Source organism: Meles meles, chromosome 18 (genome assembly GCF_922984935.1).
Source record: "Meles meles chromosome 18, mMelMel3.1 paternal haplotype, whole genome shotgun sequence".
In the NCBI taxonomy this organism is placed as follows: domain Eukaryota; kingdom Metazoa; phylum Chordata; class Mammalia; order Carnivora; family Mustelidae; genus Meles; species Meles meles.
Window position 1 is genome coordinate 18104554 of NC_060083.1, and position 27076 is coordinate 18131629.

The following is a 27076-nucleotide window of genomic DNA, read 5'->3' on the forward strand; positions in this document are numbered from 1 at the left end:
CAGTTGCAGTGGTCCAGGGGAGAGACACGGGGCCCGGGTGGTATGGTGACAGTGAGGAAAGGGGGGTACCCTTCCGGAGAAGTCTCTGTGAAGCCCAGACTCAAGGGCCCGTCTGTCTGAGCCTGGTCCCGGCTCCACACCCCAGCTGCTGTGTGGCTTTGGGCAAATCACCACCCTCTCTGGGCCTGCTTCCTTGTTTGCAAAGTGTGAACAGCACTGGTACCCACTGGGGTTGTTAGGAGGATTCTATGAGTTAATACGTGCAAAGCCCTTGGGGGAAAAATGCCAGGTCATGAGTAAGCTCTGGCAGGTGACAACTACTTCTGCTGTCACTTTACAGCAGCACTGCCAACCAGACCCCAGGCTGGGTGAGGGAGGGGGAGGCGGGAGAGGGAGAGGTCTAGATGGCGGGCACTTTGCCCACTTTGGCCTCTAGGTGGAAGCAGGGCAGCTCCGCTGAGGGAGGTGGGGCTCAGAGGGTGACTGGGCCTGTGGATGACCTCAGGGAGGAAGGCGTGCGATATCCAGAGCAGACGTGGCTGGGTGGCTGGGTCCGGCATCCAGAGCTCAGAGCATGGCTGAGACAGCCTAGGAGAAGGGCTGCCCCCTAGGGCTGAGTGCAGAGGAAGGAGAGGGGCCCCAAGGAGGCTGAGAAGGCAGGGTCAGCGGCGGGGGAGGGAGGCTCAGGGGAGACAGCTGGCCAGAGGAGGCCGGGGCCACAGATCACACCTAGAGAAGGAACGGCCCCTTGTGGGCTCCCTCTAAGGTCAAGGCCAAAGTCCACTCCGCATGACCACCCACCTTGCCCTGTGTGCCCCCACTGTCAAACGGATGTCTGTATGGGAGCAGGCATGGCCCACCCCTCCCCGCCCACAGTACCGACCCCAGTGTGGGGGTTTATTTAATATGACCTGGAAGGCCGCACTTGGCTAAGCTTGGGAATCGTCCATGGAGCACATCCGCACGGCGTGCTGGCCGCTGAGCCGTCTCCTCCCCTGTGACCTCTCTGGGCCTCGGTCTCTCTCCCAGGAACGCTGCAAAGGGCTAAGATGGGCCCTCCCTGGGCCCCTTCCAGCTCTGACAGCTTCTGCCCCAAGGGTTCAGGTGGTCTGTGAGTCTGTCACTCAGCCTTCTGCCCTGTGGGCCCCCGAGACCCACAGACTGGGGTATCTGAGGTCCCTCATATCTGACATGCCACACTAGTTTATCCATGGAGGTAGTGACCCAGGAGAGGACGCTTGGGAGGTGAGGGTCTCCTGCCTTTGTCACTATCCTGTACCCTGACCCTCACCGACCTGCTTCCTGTCAGCAAAGGTACAGCCCCAAAGAGGACTTCACAGAAGAGCTTAGCACCAAGAAACTACCGCTGGGCCCAGCACAGGCCAGCTGGTCTGCCTCCATCCCGGGAAAGCAGGGCCTAGGCTAGGCGACAGGTCTCACAGGAAGGTCTCCTTGAGAGGCCATGTCCCCACGTGGCCCTGCGCAACTGCCTCTGGTGTTCTGTACCAGCCCTTCTGGGGAGGTCTCCTGAGAGATGACTCTCTTCTCTCCACAGAGGGTTCACTTACTTCAGCCCACCTGGACCTGCTTCCCCATCTTCCGCCCTTGGTGTGAGTGGTTCTGGTCACGAGGCGGGTGAAGGAGGCCGTCTGGTATGGTCTCCAAAGGAAGCTCGACTCATTCCATGGTGGCCGCTGACCCTGTGTGCGGCCTGCTTCCAGACTCCCTTCTCCTGCCCACCTCCCCTGGAAACCAGTGCCCTGGGCAACGCTCTCCCTCTGGCCTGAGGGTTAGGCCCAGACTGAGTCCATGGGGAGGAAGTGTGAGGTATAGTGGCTTTCAGGGGACACTGAGAAGTTCCTCTCCTCATCCCTGCCAGCCCGCCAGTGTGGCAAAAATGTCCCGCCGGCTCTCCCCTCTACAGAGTGGAGGCTGAAAGGGAGCACTCCATCTTGCAGGCATGGAAGAGAGAATGTCCCTTCCCCTCCACCTCCCACCCCTTCTAGGATGACTTGTCAAATATGACAGCTGCAGGGCCCTAGTTCACCTTCCTCTTCAGGTCCAAAGTTGGGTAAACTAAGGCCCGGAGGAGTGAAGGGGCCTGTCTCAGCTCCCACAGCTCAGGGTAAGCGGACCTACATGTTGGTCTGGGAACCTGGCCTCTGGCCCTGTGCTCCCCTCAAATGCTGCTGCTCCCACCCCTCTCGTGGGCGAGGCCAGGCCCGGACACTCACAGGGCCCAGCTTACAGGCAGCACTAATGTCCTTTCCAGAAGATTGCTGTTCTCTCCTTGGCTGGAGACCCTGATTTTTGTCCCCACCTCCCTCTTCTGGAGGAAAATGGAGGCTGATAGAGTGGGGAAGTGGTTTCCAAACGGTGTTCCTGGGAACCTCCCAGAGGCACAGACCGAGCACCCTCAGGACGCTGTAGAGACCCAGTGGTGTGGGGAGAGGAGCATGCGACCAGACTCCGAACGCCAGGCCCAGATCCTTCCATTCCGTTAACTCAGAGCCGTCTCCTCCCTGGAGGACCCCCTAATTGCTCATCTGTGGAGTGGGATTAACCCTCCCTGACCTACCTTCTGGGGCAAGTGCAGGGGTGACAGCTGTGGAGGCCGTCAGGAAGTGCAGCAGGCGGGGTCACAAGGTTCAGGACTGTCCCTGAGCCGGGGGCTTTGGGATGGGGGTGGGAGAAAGGCCACTGAGGCCAGGGCACTGTCTCCTCCTTCCCTCCATCCTGCTTCCTCCCTTGGGAGCCCCAGAGGGACCGCAGCCATTACAGAGAAGGGACTTCAAGTGACAAAGACAAATTGGCTTAATTGACCCAAATTAGCAGCAGGGAGGGCCCTGATGGCCCAGCTGCTGGTACGTTTAATCACTGTCACCCTGTGTGGTCAGGGGAGGACCCCTCCCCCAAGGCCAACAGGGTCACCTCCCCTGTGAATGGCTGCCTCTCTGGAGTCCTCCGTCAGCAGGAAGTAGGACAAAGACAGCCTTCGGCAGGAGGTCAGAGCACCCTGTGGAGCGGAGCCCTGCTTCAGGAGAGACAGCCTGGGCTAAGCTGGGGCAGCCTCAGGAGCCGGGGTGGGGCTCTCTCAAGCCCCTCATTCTGAGTTCTATGGCTGCCCTTTGGAGATAGATGGATGCCCCGAGGCGGTCCAGCCCGCAGAGTGACCGTCATTCCTCCCCGGAGATGCTGTCCTGCTCCTGCACTTTGGAGGCTCAGGGGAGGGAGGGTCCTGACCAAGTCTCTGGCCCAGCCTCTGCTTCTCTGTCAGCTTTCCAGAGTTCCTTAATGATGTTGGGATGATGGTCAAGTCGGGGTCTCCTGCAAACCTCCAGAAGGTTGTGAGCCAGACCCCTCCTTGGTGTCTGGTGACACTCTTCCCAGGACTCTGGTCAGCTGTCACCACCCAAATCCTGGGTCATGAGAAGGCAGTAAAGACACTCCCCCCCACTCCAGCCCCTTTCTGGTTTCGGCCTGCTCCCTGGTGGGGACTGTCCCTTCTCTTTTCACAGCAAACACGGTTAGAGACCCACAGTGAGCAGGGCCTGGACTGAAACTCCAGGTCAGGGGCTCCCGTGACCTCACGGCCTCCTTCTCACAGTTCCCTATCTCTGGCTGTTTCTGCTTGGAATCTCTTATCTGCGGGAGCTGTCCTTGCACACCCTATGGAGGCCGTGTGTGCAAAGGACCCTGACATCTGTGTCTTTCACCGTGGCATCCCGGGCCCCAGCACTGTCCTGGTCACTCCAGCCCCGTCTGCCTGCCCCGGACACCTCAGCCCATCTCTGGCTCCACTCCTCAACTACCACTCAGGCCCTCCTCCCTCTAACCCCTCTCTGCCTTCTCCATAAATGCACCACAGAGCTCAATCTGGGTACCCATAGCCCATGTCAGTGCCGGCCCCGAGGGTCGGTCTCATGCTAGGGAGCTGAACAGTCTCTCTCTCTCTCACACACACACAAACACCCACACACACTCCAACTTGTCCGCGGGCCGCCCGTCAGAAGTTCCCTGGAAATGGGGTATGAGAACCTAGAACCGCATTTCAACATCTTCCTCCATAGAGCTGGTGTTATCTACAGAAGTTCTGTTCCCGGGCAAGCCCACCAAACAGATCTCGCCTATAATGCGTCCCATAAATATGTACTGGGCACCTACGATGTGTCTCATGAAACTGAACAGGGGTTCTAACCGTGTTCCCTTGAGTTCTGGGCCCTGAAACAGAGGACTATGTGAGAGAATGAGAAGATGAAAAACCAAAACCAAGTCTCTCTTCAAATCATTTAAAAGTAGGTCAGGCCCGTGGTTAACTCCCTGTCTACTCTCTTCCTCCTTCCCAGCACCCCCAGCCTCTGGACCTCAAGGCCTCCAAGTCCCCTCTGCACAGGACCCCAGCATGGCAGCAGCCCCCGAGCCCATCCCGGTTCTAGAAGCTTTATAAGATCCAGGTTCTAGGCCCCTCACCAGCCACACAGGTCAGCAGGTCTCGGTGAGTCCTAGAAGGCGATGCCTGCCCCACTGCCAGCCCCCCCCCCCCTTGCTCTAGTAATGAGCCTCAAGGATCACTTGGGAGCCCATGCCGCACCCCAGACTGGTGGCTTTGGAATTGCCAGGGCTGGGACCAAGGCACGAGCAGTTTTGTTTTGTTTTTAAACTCCTGGATGTGCGGCCAAGCTTCCGAACTGCTGCCCGAGTTGTTCTACTTCTCTTTGTCTCCCCTTTCCGTAGACCTGAACCCACAGACACCAGCACTCACACCTGCCCCCCACTCTTCTCACTCCCATATCTTCTGGGGACCCACGGCCCTGCCTCAATGTGACACTTATTTCCATATACCTGGAGTCAGACAATCAAGTATCTGTGGGATCTGGGATGGGGATTCCACATCTTGGGTAGGTCAAGTTTGGCTGAATGGGATACCAGAGGCTGGAGGCCAGAGGCTGTGCTCGGGCAGAGGGAGCTGGCTGGGATGGCCCTGCATCTCTCCCAGCTTGGGGGGTGGTGGTGTCAGGGGTCCTGTGGGTCCCCACTTGCCCAGCCCCCAGAAACCCTGCACTGCTGGGCCAGGGCCGGGGCCGCAGCCCGTGTCCCACAGACTCATGCCGAGTGCAGGATCACATCCCCAATTCCGTGGAAGGTGATTTCACATTTGTAACAATTACTCACTTAATTGGGTTCCAATTAAATTGGAGAGGAAGCGGAGGGCTGTGTCTGTGTTTATTCTCCTCCTTCTCCTTCTGCGCATCAAAGAGAGTGCAGGGAGGGTGACAAACGGGCTTTATCCCATCTGGAACAATCCGCCTCCTGTCAGGGGAGGGCAGGGCTGTCCTGGGGCTGGCCCCACCTGCCGCCTTCTGAGTGGCTCTCATGCCTGCATTTCTCATCAGAGGCTGAACTCATTCAAGGGCCCTAGGGGGTGCTGGGTGTCCAGGAGAGAGCCCTGTCTTCTCATGGGCTTATCCCCCAACTGGGGGGCTGAGTGTGGACCTGGGGAATCAGGGGGCAGAGAGGTAGAGGAAACAGCACTACCCAGGCAGAGTGGATGGGGGCTCAGGGCTGGGTTAAGTGGACCCCTGTCTTGCCAGCTGGACTCACTGGGGAGTCTCCAGGCTGCCCCAGAGCAACAGGGGGAGGTGAGGCAGATAAGCCCTCAAGGAGACACCCCTACTCTCCATTTAGCCAGTAGCTCTGCACTGCGTAACACCTGTGTTATATGAAACTCACACACTCTATGTAATATAGAGTATAGACTATGTATTTCCCTTGCCAGAAAAAAAAAATTGCTGATTGAGTCCAATTCTGTCACATCCTAGAAAGGGAAACTGAGGCCCAGAAAGGGGAAGAAATTTGTTCAAGTCCATGCCACCATTTTAGGGCCTGGTTTGTTAGGATCAAGGACTCCTGGCTTGATCTCAGCCCCCTGTGGCTAGGAGATGGTCTTGGGGTGAGGAGGGTTGGGGAGAGGTTAAGGAGGGAACGATGGGCCAGGCCAGGGTCTCCATGGAAGCACCTGCCTCTCGCCTCTGTTCCCCAAGAGGGACCCCTCTCTGGTCCACACAGCAAAGAGGCCAGGAGGTCATGATGGTGACCAGGGGCTGAGGCTGGGTTCATGCCCCTGGGCGATGCTAGCTCAGCTGGCCCTCTGGCGGGATACCCTACCCCTAGGAGAGCCAGGCTTGTGCCAGGGGGCCCTGGTCAGAGGAGCCCCGCAAAGGGGCCAGATCTGCAGAAGGTCAGTGTCTGGTGCACAGGAGGTATTTAGGAAAGCTTTGTACAATGAATGAATGAATGAATGAATGCTTGATTGAGTCAAGGACACGGAGCCCAGTCTAGGAACCAGGGCCCAAGCTTCTAAGGTGGGCTGAAGGAAATGAGGTTCTACAAAGAACTGGTTGCAGAACAAGGGAACTTAGCCCCACCCAGAGAGAAGCCCCTGCTTGATGGGGCAAGTGCCAGTGCCCCTGGGAAAACCTCTCATCTGACGACGGAGGCACTGTCTTCTCTGGAAGACTGATGAGGGAGGCACGGCTCCATCCTGGGAGAGTCCCCAGCTGGGTGGGGGTGGAGAAGGGGAAGGAAGAACGTCCCTGTCCTGGGGCTCTCTCTCTCTCAGATGAGGGATGCCCCTGACTTGGGCGGCCTCCTACCTGAGGGAGGAGGCAAGGCTGGGTCTATGACGCCGTGCTCCTCGTTCCTGGGTTAAGGAGTGGAGGGTGCTCTGTCTGGGTGCCGGGCAGGAAGGAGCTGGGAGCAGGGACCAGGCAGGGGGAAAGCCATCCGCATTCTGGTCAGGCAGCCACTCACTGAGTTATTATTATTTCTTTTTTTTGAGCTACTTAGAGCAATTTACAGAAATCATTTAGGGGCCGTTTAGGGAGAAGAGAAAAGATGAAGACTTTTAAAGGCAGGGCCCGGGGATGGTTTTATGCAGATCAGCTTCTCAGGGCTGCCAAGGAGAATCTGGATTCCGAGGGGTGTAGGGAAGGGGAGGGGGCCTGCAGGGTTTCTACTCTGACAAATCTCCCGCGGGGGTCCCGAGGCAGCAGCCCTGGACCAAGGAAAGGGATGAGTGGGGAACATATGTCAGGCAGAGGGCTGAGACCCATGAGGAGGGAAGCCAGCCCCAGGGGATGAGCCAGTCACTCTGTACCTCAGTTTCCCCTTTGGTAACTGGGGCGTGTGCATGGATGAGTTGACGGCTCTGGGCCCACGCTGAAAGGGGGTGACTCTTCCTTTATGATATCGGAGCGAGAAGAGAGGCCCTTGGACCTGGAGCCACAGACTCAGGAGATAGGGCCCAGGGGGAATGGAAGGCAGTGTCCAGAGGAAGAGGCAGACTTCCCCATCTGTGACCTGGGATGGTCATTTCTCCTCTCTGATGCCTGCCTCATCCATATAATGGGGATCAGGATGGCCCATTTCACAGGCAGGGCTTACCTGGGATAAGGTGATAGAGTGTGTGCTAGCAGTTTTGGAACTATCCGGGGCACCACACTCCTTGGTCTTGGTGGGGAATGGTGGTGACCATCAAGGGTGACGAAGAGCCCCTCCTCCTGACCCCCCCACTCCCACCCCAGCCCGACAGGAGAAACTGCTCTTCGAGGGCTGAACAGGAACCTAAGTGACCTACGCCAGGCTGGGACCAGAGGCCCCAACTGGGATGCCTGGGGAGTGCAGGTCACATGCGTGTGCGTCCACGTGTGGGCGTGTGATGTGGCATCGGTGGGGGGTGGAGGGAGCTGGCGGGTGGACGGAAAATAAGGAAACGGGTCACACATGTAGCAAAGCCTTCCCCACACTTCCCATTTCATGCTGTTTGTGATGTGATTATTGGAGACGGAATCTGGTTACTCCATGTAAACACCGTGCCTGCTGAGACAGACAGATCCCCCAGATACAGCCGCTGGGGAAGCCGGATGTGGCGGGGGGACCCCACCTCTAGTACCCTCATACCAGACCTCTGAGGACACAAGGACAAGCCCACTGGGTCGGGCATCAGGAACCTGGGTGTTAGGCGTGGCTTTGCCGTGCCCGGTTGCTGTGTGATTTGTCCCTTTCTGGACCATCGTTGTTGCTCTCTCTCCCAACAGGGATGGTTCAAGAATGAGAGGGGGGCCTGACACTCCCATCTAGCTCCCCTGACCCAAGGAGCTCTGACGTTAAGGATCTCATTGCACTGAGCGGCCCCCGTGTGCCAGGGTGCAGATGCAGTTTCGGAGGGCACCGGCTTTCAGTGTGCTCTGCAGGCACAGATGGAGAGCCCACCGCGAGTAGGGCACCATGCATGGAGACTCCGCTGCCTGCCAGTACTTCAGGAGCGAGGGTGATAATATAACTGCTATCTCTTGTCTACCCGGCACCCAGACAGAGCCGGGGCCATCACGTGCACCAGCTCACCGAACCCCCGTGATCTCAGATGTAGGTGCTGATGGGAAGGAGGTTCCCTCGGCGCTCCCCTGGACTCTGTCCAGCACTCGGCAGGAGCCAGGTGGGCACGGCTCGGGACGGAATGGACACCCCTGTTGCTACTGGGGCTCACTGTACCAGGTCACAGAGATTTGGACAGTGATTGTGGCAAAATGACAGGATGCCGCCGCCGCTGCTGCTGCCGCCGCCCCCCAGAGTCCAGGGGAGGCCCCTCTGCCACCCCGCTCTCCTGCACTTGGCCACCCTGGCCCGGGTTCTGTTGCACAGAAGATGTCTGCATCCTTGTCCCACATCGGCCAGTGACTGTGTCGTCACTGCTGCATGACCACTGTTGGTCACAGCGCTGGGCACGGAGCAGGTATGCAAAACCATGGGCTGAACAAAAGTATCGTTACCATTTCCTGAGCACTTAACTACCAGCCGGGCGCTGCTCCAAGTGTATTACGTGCATTAATTTATTCATTGCCACAACCCTATGAGACGGGTACTCTTGGTCTCCCATTCTATGAATGTGGAAACTGAGCCACAGAACAGTGATGTAATTTTCCCGAGACCCCAAAGTTAGGATACGGCAGATGAGTGTGGGAAGGAAGGACAGGAAGGAAAGAAGGAACAGGAAGGAAGGAAGGGAGAGAGGGAAGGAGGGAGGAAGCAAGGACAGAAAGGAAGGGAGCCTGGGAGGGAGAGAGAAATTGCTCTTTGGTCTATGTCATCCATTTAACTCTCAGAATCTCTCATCCCAGCTGCAACCTGGGGAGAAAGGTGAGAGGAGGGAAAGACGCAACCTTTTTATTCTTTCATTCCACACATAGGTACTGAGCATCTCCTGTGTGCCGGGCACTGATCCAGGTGCTGGGAATGAGTATAGCAGTGAACAGGACAGCCAGCACCCAGCTCTCAGAAGCTCCCATCCCAAGGTGGATGCCGGTCCCTGATCCAGCAGACACATAACTACACATCATATCAGGTGAAGAGAGACAGTGGAGGGCAGAGTGACACGACTAGTGTGGCTAGGGGATGGCCAGGGAGGGCCACTCTGGGACATGCATTTGAGTGGAGGTCTCAAAGGATGGGGGCATTGAGTCGCACGTTTTGGGGGGAAGAGGCCAGGTGAGGGGCAGCAAGCATCAAGTCACTGAGTCTTGGTGAGGGCAGTGGAGGACAGGGTTGGGGGTGGGGCGAGCCGCTGAGAAGGAAGATACGTCCAGGAAAAGGGACAGATCATGCCAGCCTTATCACCCACCATAAGGACTCTGGCTTTCCCTCTCAGGGAGGTGGAGGGCTCTGAGCAGGCAAGTGACTTGATCTGACACGTGGTTTAAATGATTTCAGGACAAAGCAGGAAGGAAAATGCCCCTGGGAGGCTACTGGGAGCCCCTGCATGGATGGGACACTGTAGCCAGGGCTGGGGAGGAGCTGGGTAGGCTCCTAATGTGCAAGGAATCTCCTAGGACTGCATTTGAAAGGCCAGTGGCCCAGCCCACCGGCCCCAGGGCCCCCAAAGGAAGCTCCCAAGGGGGAATTTGGTAGTGTCCTTGGGGAGCACCTAGCCCCGGCCTGTCCAGGATGCCAACCACGCACACTAACTCTCTGCTCCACTACGGAGCAACCGAAATGGAGTTAGCTGGGATTGCCATGTGCCCCTACAAGAGTCAACCATAAGGGATTTCGAAGATTTAATACAGAAGTCAAAAGAAACAACGTGAAATAGCTCTTTACTGTGATGCTCCAGCATCTCATCACTAGGCCTGAGGAGCCCAACGGTCTCCCTGGGTGAATACAGGTTGTCCTGATGGTGACACATTGATCTTTTCTACAACTCCATTCCCAACATGAGGCTCAGACTCATGACCTCGAGCTCAGGAGTCACATGTTGCACGGACGGAGCCAGCCAGGGGTCCCTTGAGCTATTTCCTCTAGAGGTTCATTCAAGATTCTGCCCAGGGTTGAACTCCTGGCAAGTGTTAAGGATGAAGCAGCTTGTTCCTGTGTGTTACCCCAAAGTCTCCAGAGTTAATAGGTGCTGTTACTCATAACCTGCTTGTTGATTCAAAGGTCCAGTACCTTGTGTGGAGCCCAAGAGTGACTTGAGGAACCCCGAGCCATTTTTCTGCTTGGCTCCAGTCTGAAGTCAGCGGTCTGAAGAAAGAACAAGGCCTGTATCCTAGGAATCCAGTTCTTGAGGGATATCAAAAGGAAGTTTTTGGGTCATTTTTTTGTACAACCTAGTAGAAGTGAGCATACAGTTGTTTCAACCTTTGTAAATAAAAGTTTAACTTTTTAAAAAAATAGCTCTTTACTAATTTTTATGCTGATTAAATGGAATGATAACCTTTTGTATATATTGGTTAAAATATATTTTGGAATATATTGGAATGATAACCTTTTGTATATATTGGTTAAAATACATTAAAATCAATTTCACCTGTTTCTTTCTACTTCTTCTCGTGTGAGAACTAGGAAAATGTAACTCACATAGGTGTCTTGGGGGTCTATTTCCATCAGACAGCCCTGATCCAGTACAGAAGCCCTGGTTTCAGAGACCTGGGCATTGAACTCCAGCGGGAGGAAGGCTCTGTCTGAGGCGGGTGGCTGGCGGGAAAAGCCCAGAGGCAGAGGAGGGACACGGCGTGAGGCTGGGGAGACAGGGGCCCCGTGGGTGGTTTGGGTCATTTGAGGTGACCACTAGGGGCTCATGATGAAGAAGAAACAGTCACAGTGACCTGTACCAAATCCCGACTCTGCTGGCAGGATGAAGAAGCTCAGGGACCCTGCTCTCAACTCCCCTACACAGTGGGTTTGTTTTTTTCCTTCCAGTCTGCAGAAGAAGAATCGTGAGAGCCAAGAGGGAGACGAGGGTCTGCACATGCTTTGGGCAGCAGGATGCATCAGAGTTAAGTGTTTTAGGAATGCCCCGGGCTCCGCATCTATAACCCGTGACCTGATTTTTGGCCATGGCTCAGAACTACCGTGCAAGCAATGCATGCAGCCACAAGCCAGTATGACCCAGGCACTGCAGTGGGGTCAGCTGTGGGACCCAGGAATGCTTCCTGTGCCCCGGGGTGGGAATGGGGGCTCCCCAAGGTCTGTGGCTGCTTTCCTGGTTAAGGACACAAAGAGAAATGGAGGGAGGGCAGGAGAGGGGCTGGCTGCTGGCCACTGCTGTGTTTAAAACAGGCAGCATGTTGCTAGGAGGCATCGAGGGTAAGTAAAATAAGACCCCAAACAAAACAAAACAAAACAAAACAAAAAAACCCAACCACCGGAAAGCAGAGCTCCGGGAAGCCTTTGGCACTGTCTTAACCCGTGCTTCCCAGCAGCGAGGCCTGGCTTCAGGCAAGAAAGGAAGGACACATACCAAGCCTACCACATTTACCGAGGTCTCCTGCAGGCCCACAGCTTTTGTTCCAGGCACTTCCATGCTTGAACCCTTGGAGTAGCCCCACCCCGGAGAGGAGACAGTATTATGCCCATTCTGCAGATGGAGAAGCTGAGGCTCAGGGTGATAGGCCGGCAAAAGCTTCTGGGTCACCCAGCTGCACTGCCGCAGGGCTGAGAGTCAAACCTACATTTGCATGACCTGAAAAACCTACCACCGTTCTCTGAACTGATGTGGCTTCTTCTGAGGTTTTCCCGGAACCCAAGGGCTGGCAGTGACCCCTGGGATCTGACCCCTTGGCCTCTGGCTGCCAGTTGGGCTGGGGAATGAGGAGGGAGGCTGGGTGTTTGTTGAAAATACTGAGGGAGATCTTGTCTCTCTCACTTCTCCTACCAGGCCATGTTCCCCAGGACTCCCGACACTCCTGGACCCCCAGGAGGTCAGAAATGGCTGTGGGTCTTAGGCAAGTCTCTTTGGCTCCCTGGGCCTTAACTGCCAGGACAATTAAGGTAGCTCCAAACACTGAGGCTTAGGCTGCAGGCTTTAGACTTCATATCTGCTGTCAGATCTCAACAGAGGCGGCAACCAAGGAGTAGAAAGAAGTCAGGCCACCGGCGAGTGGCAGAGCCAGCCCTTAGCTCTGTCTCTCTGGTTCTAAGGATGGACTCTTTGCCCTATGGTGGTGCTCTTATGATGGCTAGTGGTTACTTCCCATCCCCAGTGTCCTCACTCGACGGTGTCCTTCAGCATTGCTCCAACCTACAAATTGCCCCCAACCAAGTCATTGCAGAGAACCCTGCTTTGATCACATCACTCCCTCACTCCAGAACACTCAGTAGCTCCCTAGTGCTCCATGGACATTGGATCAAAGTTATGAGGGGGTCTCAAAAAATCATCCAGGTAAAGAATTACCAACCATATACCCTGCATTTAGCCCCTGTCCTGCTACTCCTTCCCAGGCAGCTTGGCTCTCCCTCCCTGGACTGAATTTGTAGGCCAAGAGCCATTTTTGCCCTGCATTTCTGTCCTCCCCAGGGTAACAGACACATAGTAGATGTTGACTGATTAGTCTTCGGGGGCAGAACTCTCAAACCTTGTTAAGGCCTCCTGAAGTGGTACCTCGTCCGTGAAGCCTGCCCTGATTTCTTGAATAGTTATAAGATTTCTCCCTGCATGACCCTCTTCATCCCTCCCGACACACCTATGACTGCATTGTATCACAGTCTGTGCAGACACAGCTCCTCTGCCTGGAGCACCCCCTTAGAAGCCCCTCCAGGGATAGGCACCATGTTTCCTTCATTTTTACATTTAACACAGTGCCTGGCATATACTTGGAATAACAGTGGCATTGACAGCCATCATTCTGGGGCACTTAGTATGTGCCAGGCACTACTCTCAGTATCTGACATGAAACACAGACTCATTTATGTAATTATGACTACAACTCTGGAATTTGGGTGCTTTCATAATCATTTGCAGATGAGTAAACCAAGGCACAGAGTCACACAGGAAGGGACAAAGCCAGACAAGGTGGTTATAGAGTCCAGAGCAGGGACGAGTGAGGGTAGAGGAGGAGAGCTGTGAACATCAGGACTAAAACAAAACAGAACAAAGTCTACTCCTGGCTCCATGGGAAAGATTCCTGGTGCCCAGCATAGGGGGTGGTGTATAGCAGGTGCTCAGTTAACAGAATTGAGGTAGTCAGATAATTCCATAGGTGCTCTGACACAGACTTGTGGTCAGTTGGGGCTGGGCTGGAGGAGGGTTGCAGGGCCCCAGTGGGGAGGCCAGTCTCCTGCACGATGCCACGAGCCCCCACTGCTCACCCCACCACCTCCCCCAGCTCCAGCCTCCCCTCTCCTGTGTTTCAGACCTCTCATGCATGGGGCAGGCGGCTGGCCATTTTTCTCCTGCCGAGAAAGCTACAGAAAATTGAGATCATTTCTCTGCTGTGCTGGCAGCTGGGAAAATGGTAATTTTTCCTATTTTCAATCCAAGAGTTCCTTCCCATTGGACAAAGGCCCCATACCATCTCTCTCTCCCCAGAGAGGGACAGGGCTGGCGAGGGTGTGGTTCCCCACTCCCCGCCCCCCCTCGCCCCCCTGGCTCAGGTCACCTCCCTGCCTAAGAGGCGTGGGCTGCACTGATCCTGCACTGGCAGGGGGCTTGTGGTGGAAGGAGGGGGCCCCTGACCGAGCACTTGCAGACATAAAACAGGGCCAGGCAGAGAGGTCAAAGCAACAGGTAATCTGGAGTCACTGCATGGCGCTTGGGGATCCAGGGAAATGGGGTTTTACTTTCCCTGCACACATCCTGGCTGTCACCCTTCCCAAATCAGTGGTGTAAGATCACTGTCCAAACAAGTGCCTATAACCCCCCTTGCTCCTGAAGAGAATTTTTTGCAAAAGGAGATAATTAGTTAAAAAAAAAATCAGAATCTGTGAAATAAGCCAAAGCTAGCTTAGCATCCCAAATCCCCCAGCTGAGAAGAAGGCACTGGCGTCTGGCTCCCACCATGGAGGCGATGGTGGGGGTTTGGGCAAGAAGAGGCCAAGGAAGCACCCGGGGCTGCAGCCCCATTTTATAGACAAGCGGTCCAAGCCCATCGGAAGAGGCCTGGACAGCCACACAGCTGGCCGGGCGGGGCTGGACATCAGCTTGGCCTCTCCTTGGGTGGTCTCTGCTGCAGCCGGGCCCTGGTGTGCCCTGCTCCTTTCCCACTACATGGGGTGGCCATGGGGCATCGGGAAAGGAGGCCACAGCCAGGACTGTGAGGGTCAGTGGGCTAAAGGGAGCAGACAGAGGCCCTCTCCTGTGGCCCTGGGTTGGGGGGTGGGGAGCAGTCCCTGACCCTGCAGTTTCTGAAACTCTGCAAGCTTGCCACAGTGGGTCAGCTCAGGTCACCCCTGCTCTAAGCCCTGCTATGGCTCCCCCTTTAACTGAGCCTACAAGGCAATGTTCTTACAAGAGCCTCCCTCTCACCCACCCATTTTCCCCAACACTCCTCTTCTCACGGAGTCCAGTTCCTCCGGCCTCCATCCCTCAGGCGGTCCTCGCTGTGTCAGAATGGTCAAGCCCACTCCCGCCCTAGGGCTGGATATAATATTGGCGATATTTGCATACTTGGTGCTCCCCGCCCCTGCGAGTGTGCTTAACGACTTATCAGATGAGAGCATTCATTCTGTACTGCACACCCCCTCCCAACACACACGCATTCCCAATGTCCCTTACCCTACCGTTTATATTTTCCTTAGCCTCCTTTGCCTTCTAACATATAATTCACCTATTGAATGTATGTATTACTTGCTGTCTGCCTTCCGCCCCGCCTTCCGCCGGAATACAGGCTCCTGAATGCAGAGCACATGCTAGATTCCCCGAAGACGGGAAGTGCCTGGAACAGTGCCTGGTCCACAGTAAGCACCAACTGAATACTCACGGAGTGACAGGGAAGGTGTCTCCATGTGCAAGTATGTGCACAAGGGTACATTCATTGATCCATCCCATCTGACAAATCACTGGATGTCTATTTTATTCCAGATGTCCTAGTAGACCCTGAGAGTACAGCGGCAGGGAGGAGGCCACACACCGTCCAGGTCCACTCAGGCTGGTGGCCCGCAGGGAGGTTACGCAATGCAATTACACACAGGGCAAATCGGCAATGAGTTGCAGAAGGTAGTGGGTCTTTGCCCACCTGAGAATCAGGTGGGCTTCCAAGAGGAGGTGTGGTTACATTCAGACCTGAAGGCTGACTAGGAGACAGGTATGGGACGGTGTTCTGGTGAGAGGCCACACCATGCACAGAGGGGCACCATTCATTCAAAGGACTGAAAGAAGCCTAGAAAGCAAGTGGGAGAGGGGCTCGAGATGAGGGGGGACTCACTCGGGTGTATGGGTCCACGTGTCTGTCTGTCCATGTCTGTGCTTATCCTCTGTACGTGTGAGACGGGGAGGTAAAGGGCAAGACTTCCGTAGTCAGTGTCCAAAAATGTGACTTCAAGAGTTAGTGTGGTGAGGACTCCATGGAGCCTCGGTTTTGCTCTCTGTAAAATGGGGATCTGCTGTGGAGATCCAGCGAAAAGGTGGATCTGAACTCCAAGGAGCCGTTTGAGCTTTCAAGTGTGTCCAGCTGTGCCCATGAGTGTGTGGGTGTGCACGCAAGTGTGTGCCTGTGCCGTGAGCTCCCAGCGACACTGCTCTCCTGCCGTGACAAGTCTGCTGTATCATCTGTACCAAGCCACCAAAAATATACTCGCTCCTGGCCCAGCGCCATGCTCTCCAACAGCCCCGGGGGCGGTGGGTGGGGAGCGGAGGACGAGGCCTGCAAGGTGGGGCCCTATGCTTCTGGGCAGAGGGGGCCCTCTTGTCTCTCACTGTCAGACTGTCACCATGCAAGGGGACAGAGGCCACCTCTGAGGGCTGGGGCTGTGCCTCTCCCATCAGACTGGGGCCTCTCTGGCATGAGACTGTGTCCCCCTGTCATATTGGGCACACCTGGGGGGCAGAAACCATTTTCCCTTCTCTCTGCTTCTCTCTCAGAAAAACAAGGAGGTTGGCACTCAGTGTGGCTGTGGCTCATTCGGTGTGAGGGCTGGCCCCCTCTGGGGCTGTGTCCCTGGGCAGAGCTTCAGGGTTCAGGGGATCCTGGCTGCCAGGGGCCCGCCATGTGGGGTCTGATGCCGTTCGGACCTGGATTCTTGGATGGAGATGCCTCCGGAAGCCTCGACTACTGTGACTGTCATCCCGCTTATCCAGGTGAGCCTGGGCACACCGCTCTCCCGGCTCTGCAGGCCCCAATGTACGGGCCTAGGACACAGACGCAAGCTGCAGAATCCACCAGCAAGCCCACATCCTGCTTCCTGTGTCCGGTCCGGTGTAGACAGAACAGGAGGAGTCCCTCAAGAGGAGAGAACAACCCGTTGTCCATCCTCTCAGGCCAAAAAGGTGTGGGCAAGAATGTGGGAGGAGAATGAAGGAGGGATTCAAGGGCTGATAAAAAGCAGAACTTTCCAAAAGCAGGTAATCCTCTAGATAATTTAGGCAAAAAGCGATTTTCTTCAATTACTGCTTCTTCTTTTTTTTTTTTTTTTTTTTACCTTTTTCTGCCCTGAGTTCCTTATTTTCGCATTCACTCCTTCCTGCACCAAGCCCTGAGTCCCAGGCAGGCACGTCTGTCTCCCACACCATCCAGCCCATGGGGGGTGGACATGTGGGCATGGGGGACCAGGAGAGGTGGGGCTGAAAGGGGCAAACATGACAGAAGAAAGGAGAACATGACTTCTGGCCTCTCCACCTGTATTCCCAGAGTGGCTTGTCCCCTGTTACTGTGCTCGCCTCCCCTGACCCGGTGCCTCCCTCCCCAGGGCAGGCCCTTTGTCTCCCAGAGACCAGTGTGGTAGCTAGCCCTGTGCTGGCGCTCCCTGACACATTGCCCCATCCTTGGGGACAGTTGGAGTACGGCAGAGCTGGCCGAATTGATGGTCAGGGGCCCACTTTTCATGTCAAAAGACAGAAAAGGAATCTAGAAAGAGAAATTCATCTTCTTAAAAAAAAAAAAAAAACACAACGCCCCACAACTGGCTCATTAATCTCTTATTAAAATTCTGTGCTAAGTGCTGGCAAGGAAGAAGTAAGGAGGACCCTGGGGAGGGAATGGGGAGAACGAAACGGATTCCCTTGCTAGCGCCTGCTGTGGGCATCCGTGGAGGGAGGTCCCCCGCTGGGTGGAGACACGTAAGGGACAAAACAGCAGGCTTGTCCATCACAAGAGATGTGGAAGGGGGCATGCCGGGCACCGTCCCCTCCTTGGCAGAGGAGGAAAGAACTCAGAGAGGAAGATGGCTTTACTGCAGTTGCACAGCAAGCGGATGACAAAGTTAGGACTTGAGCCCCTGTCTTCTGTCTCCTAGTCCTAGGGACTCCAATTTCAAACTGCCTTGAATATCAAAACCTGGGCTTTTTTCTGGTCTCCTCCACTGGACTTTGAGCTCATGAAAGAGAGCTGAAGACCAAGTCCCCAGCCCCACCACACTCCCCTGTAGTGCTCGCCAAGGCCTATTAACCAACCCTGGGGGTTGCCTATCCTGACTGGTTGGGACTGGAGGCTGGCTTGAGGCCAGAAGTGCATCTTTGCACAAAGCCCAGAGGGATAGCAGAGGTGGTAGGGGTGTCTGTGGAGTGGCCTGGAGACGACCACCAATCCAGGAACCCCCTCTGGGCTCTGGTGCTGGTTCTGATGCCAGAACACACTGGCAGGGTGACCTTGGCCAGTCCCCTCCCCTCTCCCAGCGCCCACACCCTCATCTGCATGAAGGTTGGGGTGGGGCTCTGTGTGGGTCTTTCAGCTTCCGATTGTGGATGGACATCACCATATGCAGGGCAGCAAAGCCAGCCCTTCCTCTACCCCCGCTACGTAAGACCTCATGTCCCCGCCTCAGGTGGGCGGGCAGACCCTGGTGGTGGGAGTTGGTGCCTCTAAGGTTCTATATCTCTGCAGCCTCATGGGCACTCACTGCCCATCTCAGGTCTGGGGGCCATCAGTTCCAGACTGGCCCCCCAGCGAGGGTCTAGGAGATGTCCACGTCCTCCACTCGTGTTCCAATGTGGCCTTACCCCGTACAGCCAAGCACTGAGTTATCCTCAGGATCTAAAAAAGCTTCTGCCACCAAGTTTATAATACATCTCCACCTACTGGTCTTAAATGTAACCGGGCTGTGTTGTGGTGTAGGGCTCCATGTGGCCTGCAGGAAGATGGGTGTGTGTGCTTGCAGGGGTGGGGGAGGGGGGAGTTTCTCCTCACTCCCAGCAGTGAGGGGACATCCCAAGGGACAGTACTGACCCTGTTCTGCTGTGGTCCCTCCTGCCTCTCCAAAGGATCCCAAAGTTTGGGTCATCAGTGGGGTGGGGAGAGCATGGACCCAAGCCACCGGGGAAACTCGAGGTTGCCAGGTTGCTTGTAGGGACACATGCATGTGAGGTCATGTAGTCAGAATGCCGTGGGACCCTACATTCACTTGGGGAGAGATGTTACTTATGTCACTCCACGTGTGTGTCTCCTGTATGTTTCCCTCAAGAGGGTATGGCATGGCTCTCTCCCATTCCTTTGCTCTTTCCCAGTGTCTCTCCCTAGTTCCTCCCTGTCCCAACTTCTGCCCCATGTCCCAGAACTCCCTTTTCAATTGCCACAGGGAGCCCCCCCCCAATACGGAGCTGTCGTCCCACCACCATTCATTTCTTTGGAGCGCCTACTATGTGTCACAGACTGCAGAATGGGGCAAGAATGAAGAACGCATGGCACCTGCTCTCAATGCAAGGATGTGGACACCCGGAAGGATGCACACATGAATATCCCCATGCACACCCTGCACGCATGCGTGCGCACACACCGTGGCCCAGGCGGCGGGCGGGGTGGGGGAGGAGTGCTGGGAAGGCAGCACAAAGAGCACTTGCTTCTGTTACAGGGTGGGGGCCGCTGGTGGGAAGCGAAGGGGGAAGAGAGTCAGACTCCCTGGGGGAAATGAAGTTGGAATTGGGTTTTGATGGCTGGGTAAGAACTGGAGGCTGGTATTCCTGGGGGTGGGGTTGCTGGGTGCAAAAGCAGAGAAGCAGGAAGGTGAGGAGAGGGATACCTCCTAAGATGCATGGATGATGCCGGGCAGGCAGTGCCCGCCCCCGAGGGCAGATCGAGATGAGATTGTACAGGGCCTTTGATTCTCCGGGCCAAAGACGGATCCTTGATTCTATAGGCAGCAGAGAGCCAGTGAAGGTTACCGAGTAGGAGGCTGACATTACCGGCTCGACCACAGACTTCACCAGCACCCTGCCCCCCTACACTCCCATTCACACTAAAAATGGAGCAGAAAGCCTTCCCAAAGACCAGACACAGGAAAGTGGCCTTCTCAGATGTTCCTTGGCAGAAGCCTGGAGACCGAGAGGGGAGTCTGGGCTCCTACCCCACAGGCTGAGCTGGACCCTGAAGGGTAGCAGGGCTCTGTTCACATATGGTACCTGCCCAGCAGTCCCAGCAGAAAGTGAGAAAGGGAAGGGAGGGGGGCCACATGGCTTGTGGAAGTTGGGGGACATGAGGGAGACAGCCCAAGGTCACCCTGCCCCATGGCGCCAGAGTCGGTCAGACAGCAACCCAGGCTATTTGGCTCAGTCTGGCTGTGTGGTCAGAAGCCTGTGGGCTCAGTAGCTTGCCGGAGAACCAAACCCTGCAATGCCTCCCTCCCCAACCCCGGCTTCTTTGAAGAGCTCAGAGATCCCAACCAAAAGCTAGCTTCAAGTGTGGCAAAATCCTTTTCTTGACAGAGGAATGGTTCGGGCAGCCTTGAAGGTGGAAGGTCCAGGGAATATGGGTTTTATTGGGGGGTGAGGGGAAGAACTTCTGTGATTCTGGCCTTATCCATCTCTGGGGGGGGTGTCCCCTAAGCTTTGAGCATCTGCTGGTACCCTTCCTTGAGGAAGGGGAGATTGAGGCATGGGATGGGGACTCAGGGAAGGAGCTTGGAAGGGGAGCCGGACCAGCCCTGGGTCTTGTACTAAGAGCTGTTTGCATGGAGGGACAGTGGAGAATAAGCCCACGGGTCTGCCTCCACCACTCCGGGACTAACCAGGCACAGGGAAGACACAGACATCTAAGGAAAAAACGAAGCAGACTGCTAACACTCCAGAGAAGCAAGCGCAAGGACGGCCAGGCCCTACTGGGGCTGGATCTTAGGAAGCAGGCAGGATTCTGGCACAGGAGGGAAGAGAAAGGATCTTTAATGCCAGGCGTGAGGGGTCGGGTAGCTGGGCAGTGGGAACCTAATAGGAGCCCCTGAGCTGCCCCCAAGTGGGGCCATGGCTGGGGTTTAGAACAGAAACCGGGCAACAAGGCACAAGACTCGGAGGGGGCAGAACCACGCCTAACCCCACGCCAGAGCTCAGTTTCCTCCAGCTAGGCACTCAGACCCCCTGCTTAGCAGGCCCCCAGACCCCCTGCTTAGCAGGCGGGGGGGGGGGGGGGGGGGGGTGTCCCAGGCTCTGCCCCTGCAGCTCCAGGGCGCAGAAGTGCAGAGCCCACAACCCCACTCCCTCCCGGCCCTAAGTCTTGCACACGGAGCCGAGATTTCTGTTCCCAGCTGCATTTCCCCTGCTCCCACCCCCTCCTGCTGCCCTGCCCATTCTTCTGATAAAGAACGGAGCTTGGCGGGTCTGGTGAACTGAACTCAAAACCGCTCCCATTCTAGGGCCACCCCAGCTGGGAAGAACCAATCCACCCTAGAGGGAGGTCAGCCTGTTCCCCAACCCCTCCCAGCCCCAGGACCTTAGATTTGGGGAGCCGATTCCTTTCTTTATTCTTCCACCTTGAGAAAGCGCCTTGGTCAGGGTGAGGGGCAGCTGGTTAGAGGCTGTGGGCGTGCGCAAGGGGAGCTTAGAGCTTGGGCAGGCTCCTCAGGACTGGGCAGATGTGGGCAAAAGCTGAGCGCGACCTATCCAGGGTCCTCCATCAATGCGCAGAGCCTACTGCTCTCTCCATCTAAGTCCCTCTCCAGCCTGTTCAGGCTCACCCCTCAGCACGGGGTTAACAAAGCTTCGCCTGCGGACGCCGGTTAGAGAAATGTGTCCCAGGTCTGCCGGCTTCAGGTTGGGAGGGGGCAGAGGGCCTCTCTTCTCCATTCTCCTCCTCCGCCCCAGCTCTCTCCCTCCCCAATCGGTCAGCACCCTTGCCTCCTGGAGCGCTTCCAGCTTGCAGAAGGCCCGCTGCAGGCTCCTCCCGTCGGATCGGAGTTCCCACTGTGGGGGGCTGTTCAGAGACCCTCTGTCCCCTACCCGTATCCCTGCTGTCCCACTGCCAGAGCGCGCCAACCTCAGGCCCTTCCCTCTCCCACCCCCTTTCCCGCGGAGCCCCGGGCGAGCCCAGGGAGCAGACGCAACAGATTGCAGAACGCGAGAGCGCGGAGCCCGCTCTCTCCGCGCGCCGCCCGCCGCCCCGGCCTGCGCCGGTGGCCCAGACCCCGCCCTCCGGGCTCGCTAAGCCGGCCATTTAGATGCAGCTCACAGGACCGCGGGCGGCAAGCGGCGAACCGCCGCGGCTCCCCGGGCCCCTGTCAGTCCACTTCCCTTCCCGAGGACCGCCGCAGGAAGCGAGGCGGCGGGCGGTGCGGCCGCGTACCGGCCTGCGCACCAGGCGCGGAGAAGACACGATCCCCGCGGACCCAAACGGCCCCCAGCCCCGCCGGCTGCGGGGGTGGGAGTGCAAGGAGGGGCGGCCCGGACTCGATCTAGCGGATCCCTTGGATCCCCGCAGATTTCCGTGGGCGGACACGCCCCCAGACTCTTGGGTTTGGACCCTTCTTCCTAACCAAGAAAGCACTGGAGTGTCCCCCCCCCCCCCCCCGGCCCTTTTCCGGGGCCGGGCTCGGTCCTCAGGGCGGGGCTCGCAGCCTCCGCTCCCGCCAAAGGGCTGGGGGAGCTGGAGGTAACTCGAGCTGCAGCCCGAGATGCCAGGCTGGGAGCAGCAGCTGCGAGTCCGGGGTGGGGGCTCGCCTTTCTCTATTCTCCCCTGTGCCCCCTCCAGCGGCGCCCGCCGCATCTCCACTTCCGAGTCCGCGCCGCGACACTTACCGTGGGCGAGCAGCGCCGAGAGGCAGAGCAGGGCGGCGCCACCGCGGCCCGACATCCTTGGGGCCATGGCCGAGGCGGGAGCGGGAAGGGGCCGAAGGGGCAATAGTCGTAGATGACTTGGCCCCAGGCTGGGTTCGGTCACATCCAACTCAGGGTGGTCGTGGCGTCCGAATGTCTCTGCTGTAGCTCTGGGGACCAGGGAGTGCAATTCGGGGACACTTTGAGGGGAGGGGGTGTCCCAGGCGCCGCCGGCTACACCCTCGGAGCTGGTAGGGGCGCAGCTCCGGGCGGGAGGAGCCTCCACCTCCCCGGGCTGGTGCCCCCTGCAGGATCTGTGCTGCGAGGGGGGAGCCGCACGTGCGGTCCCGGAGCCCAGTGGCCACCGGCGTCTCGGGGACTGCCTAGAGCCAAGTGCTGGATGCCCCAGCCCCGAGGCCCAGCTCCAATCTGAACTCGCTGGAGGGTGCAGATATCCGACGCAAGCCCCAGTTTCTTCGGTGTCGGTAGTAACCCCACATAGATAGCGCGGCTTCCTTCCTCCAAGCGCCCTGCAGCAGCCCCAGCATAAAATTCCCAGGTTAGTAGCAAATGAATGCTTTCTTTCGCAAAGAAAGAGAAAATCCAGGCAACTTTAATCCATCTGGAGCAGGAAAAGTTTCCGTGCAGTGATGAGACTGGCGACGCGGGTCGCCGCCACCCCAGGCGACGACGGGACAAAATGCCCGAGGCGGGCGGCCCGCGGCTCGTCCCCTCGCAGAGCTCGCTGCACGGCTCCAGCGCGCTCTCCAGTCTCGACCAGGGCCCGGGCTCCACGCAAGCTGGCTCAGCGCCGCCTGCTCGGGCAGCGGCTCCGCGGCTGGAGCGCGGGTCGTGCGGCCGGAACCGGTTGCCCCATGGAGACCCCGCCTGGAGAAGCTGGGGAGCGGGACAGCCGGCTAATGCACCGGACCCGCGCCCTCCCTGCTCGGGGCGCCGACTCCAGCCTCCCGGCCGTCAGCTGTAGTAGGATGGTGAGGGGCTCGGCCAGCCCGCGGCGGCTCCGGGCCGTCCCCCTTTCCTCCCAGGTCTCGCTGTCTCAGCAGAGGGGCGCGCAGCTCCGCCTCGCTCCTCGCATCCCCCGGGGGTAACCTGCACAAACCTTGAACTTTTGCTGGGTTCAGAGTCTCCGACGTCTCTGTCTCCCCGCCGCCCCCGCCCTGCCCCCGGACGCCCGCTCGCCCGCTGTCTTGGTGCAGCTGGGCATCGGTTTCCTCTCTCTCGGAGTCAGTTTGGGCGAGCGGAGCGCCGCGCCAGCCTGGGCTGCGGGCGGAGAGACCCGGGCGCCACGCCAGGGGCCGGGGCACCGGGCGCCCGCGCAGCCCGCGGCCAGGGAGGCGGCAGCTGGTGCCTAGGGGGCCGAGCGGAGAGAAGGTGCCGGGAGGGGGGCCGGCTCCCCATGGACGTGTGTGGGGGGCGAAGAATCAAGGAGCAAAAAGCGAGAGGAGGTGGAGGGAGCCACAGTTGCACGAAGCCTCCGCCGCCGCCGCTGCCTCCTCGGCGCTCGCGCCGGCTGCTCCGCCGTAAATGACTAGAGAGAGACACACACACTCGCGCCTGCCCGCCCTCCTCCCCCGTCCGGGATTCAGCGCCCACCCCGGCAGTAGCGGGCGCAGAGCCGCGCGCGCTCGCTCCCTTCCCCTCCCCTCCCAGATTCCCCGTGGTCACGTGGGCCCGGAGCGCGCGGCCCACGACTCGCGCGCTTCGGAGACCTCCCCTCCCACGCCGTTCCCCCCTCCCCGGTCCACGTGTCCATTCCGCATTCCCAGCCTGGGGGCGCGCGCGGCTCCTTAATGAGACTCGGGCCGCGGCAGACCTCGCGATTCCGTTCGCCTCTCTTTTATGTTTTATTTTTCTTCCCCATTGTAGGCTAGCGCTGGGGCCCTAGTAGGGCCGGCCGGCTGCGGTGGCTGCATTTCCCCCGGGGTAGATGCCACCGCAGCCACCGATGTCCCTTTTCAAAGGAAGCACGCTCCTCGCCAGGCGCCGGCGGTGCTTTACAGCCACTCTGCCACAGGCGCGGGTAGGGGGCACCCTACCCCCACCCCCAGAATCTCTCTGGGGGTACTGGCTGGGAATCCACAGAGCTGTCGCGCCCAGCCCTTCCGCCGCGCGGGAGCTCGCCGGCTCGGCTTCTTTTGGGATGGATCCCGGGCGCAGCTGGGGAAAAACCCGTCCGTTGCTGGGGGTGGGGGGCGGAGAGGGAAGGACGCGCCTTCCTACAGGTTGTTTTGCAAGCCTTTAAAGGGATATGGGGGGGCACTGCCCCTCCTGCACACTCACCCAGGCACCTGCTGACGAGGGGGAGGGGTGGCTGGGGTGGCGTTCTTTCCCACCGTCAGGCCGGTTCCATTAGAGCGCAACCCAGATCAGACCCGACAAGTCAACCGTCAACCGTCAGCCAGGCGTTCGATCAATGGCAATGATTTTATAGCATCCTTGGGTATCGTGCCCCAAACCTCAGGGGCCTCAGGGGCCGCATCTCAATCCCACTCAACTCGGGACAGACAGAGTCTTCAATCCTATAGACATCGCTCTTATGGGGGAAGGGGGCGGTAGCCATGGATCTTGAGGGATCTTCTCAACCAGTCTGAGAGTGTGGGGTGTGGTAGGTCGAAGCAAGGCCAGCTGGGGTGCTCTGTCTCTGCCCACCCGACCCCCCCACCATGTATCTGACTCTGCCCCAGACTTATTGGCCCTGTGAGTTTCCTTTTCATCCAGGAAAGTGACATTTTCTTTTTGGAAAAAATAGGCTTGGACCATTCCTGGAAGCCTCCCTCCTCCCTGGCTGCTGGCTGTTGCTGCCTCAGCTTAGAACTGGGGCCTGCGGAGAACCGCTCGCGCCCCTCCCCCACCCCCACATCTGTCTGGAGCTCTGAGGTGCAGCTAGGGAGGGCTGGCGGGGCTCTGGGAGGCCCTCGGGATGGAAGGTGCTGGTCATCAAGGAAGATGATTCTCATTAAGCCCCTAATGCCTGATAGCAATTAATGTCACCCAAGGGCTTATTAACCATCCTACTGAGAGGCAAGCCAGCAATCAGGCTCCGTGTGTGGGAGAAAGGGGGAAAGAAGCCACTTTCTCAGATAAGAGGGCTCCAGGAAAAAGAGGAAGAAAGCAGGGAGATCGTCCATCCCTTTCCACCAGCTGGAAGGGGCCTGGGCCTGTAAAGAATAAGTCTTAGGGAGAGACACAGATTGCTTTTCTGAGCTGAGGACCCATGGCCCCCAGTAATGGGTTCCAAGCTTGTCCTCAGCAGGTGTTTGTGACTGACATGGGTCAGCTGTTTCAGCCCGTTCTCCTGGCCTTGCTGGAAACTGAGCACAGAGTTGTAGTTCTTCTAACTGCCACCCCACCCACCCAGATATTAGGTGAAGGGAAGATAAGCCTCCCTTCACCCCCTCCCTTTCCCCCCTCCTTTCACCACACTTTGGTGAACTTCATAGTCCATCACAGGATCATGGGCCCTGCTCACAACCGAGAGCAAGGTAGACCTAGCCGGGCCTCATGGAACTTACATTCTAGAGGGCAAGACAGACATTAAGCTTGCGATTGGTCATCTCTGTGATAAGTTATAGATCAGCATGCATTTTTGTCCTCTTATGATGGAGACTGAGGCCCAGGGTCAGGAAGGCAGGAGTGGCTTGCTGTGTCATTTCAGACCCAGGTTCTTCTGGTACCCTCTCTGTGGATCTACCCTTCCTGGTCTGGGAGCCTCCTGCCAGGGAGTGGGTCTGATTACCCTCTGTTGCTCCAAATGGCAGTGCATCCTCCCTGTCCTAGGGAAGCAAAGAACTGTGGGCAGCCCACCTGGGGAGTAAAATGCCCCAAATACTCCAACCCCAGTACCCCCATGGGCCTGTTACTCTTGGCAATGCCAGTTCTAGGACTCAGAGAGAAAGCGGTCGGCCATGAGGTTAACACAGCCAGCTGTCCCCAAGTATTCCAATCCCATGTGTCGTTTACCTGGAAAGGAGGCTCATTCCTTCCTTCAGGTCTTTTCTACCATCCCAGCAGACTGCTGTGGCCTCACCTGTGAGCCCTGTGGAACGCAACTGGAACCCGGGTAGGAGGTCAGAGGAGCAAACCCATGGGGACCCCAGGCTGGAGAAAGGGCCTGGCATCTGTGTGCTCTTCTGCCTCAAACCTTTTTCATCCAGGTGGTGACATCTCCTTTCTGCTGTTCCCATTTTGTTCAGGGCCAAGTATCTTCCCAAGTATCTTTGCCAGAGGACTGGCGATGCTCGGGCGTTTCCTAGATCCCCAGCTCTTGGTTGGTGCTTGTAACAGCCCCACTCTCCTGCCAGGCAGCCAGAGAGCAAGCTGGGCTCTGTGTCAGGCCCCTGTGCCCTGCATGGGTGTCTCTGAAGGACCGAGGCTGAACCTGGCACCCACTTCCCCTGCTACTAGGCCTGTCACCATGGGCCTGTGTTTCAGGATGCCTGCCAACAGGGGAGGACAGGACACGCCAACATGGGACATCACCAAGAGGAACTCACCATTTGTGGGGATTTCCTGGGATTCCCCTAGAATCCTAGTCTGGCCCTGCTGACGAGGGGCTTGGTGATATCCTAAGCTAGGCCTCTCATTTTCCAGCAGCAAAAACAGAGGTCCTTCCATTCATTC

At 57.6% G+C, this 27076-nt stretch overlaps 1 protein-coding gene across 3 annotated transcripts in view; it reads right to left on the reverse strand.

Annotated features, from left to right (window-relative positions):
* TMEM132E (transmembrane protein 132E) overlaps positions 1-22523 on the reverse strand; it is a 53021-nt gene extending 30498 nt beyond the window's left edge. For 2 of the 3 annotated variants that reach the window (XM_045986620.1, XM_045986619.1), the window contains exon 1: positions 22418-22484. In XM_045986620.1, the coding sequence (XP_045842576.1) occupies positions 22418-22484 (67 nt within the window). Of the gene's footprint in view, positions 1-22417 lie in introns of all 3 variants that reach the window. The other variant, XM_045986618.1, reaches the window with a different exon arrangement.
* Positions 22524-27076: the final 4553 nt, after the last annotated feature.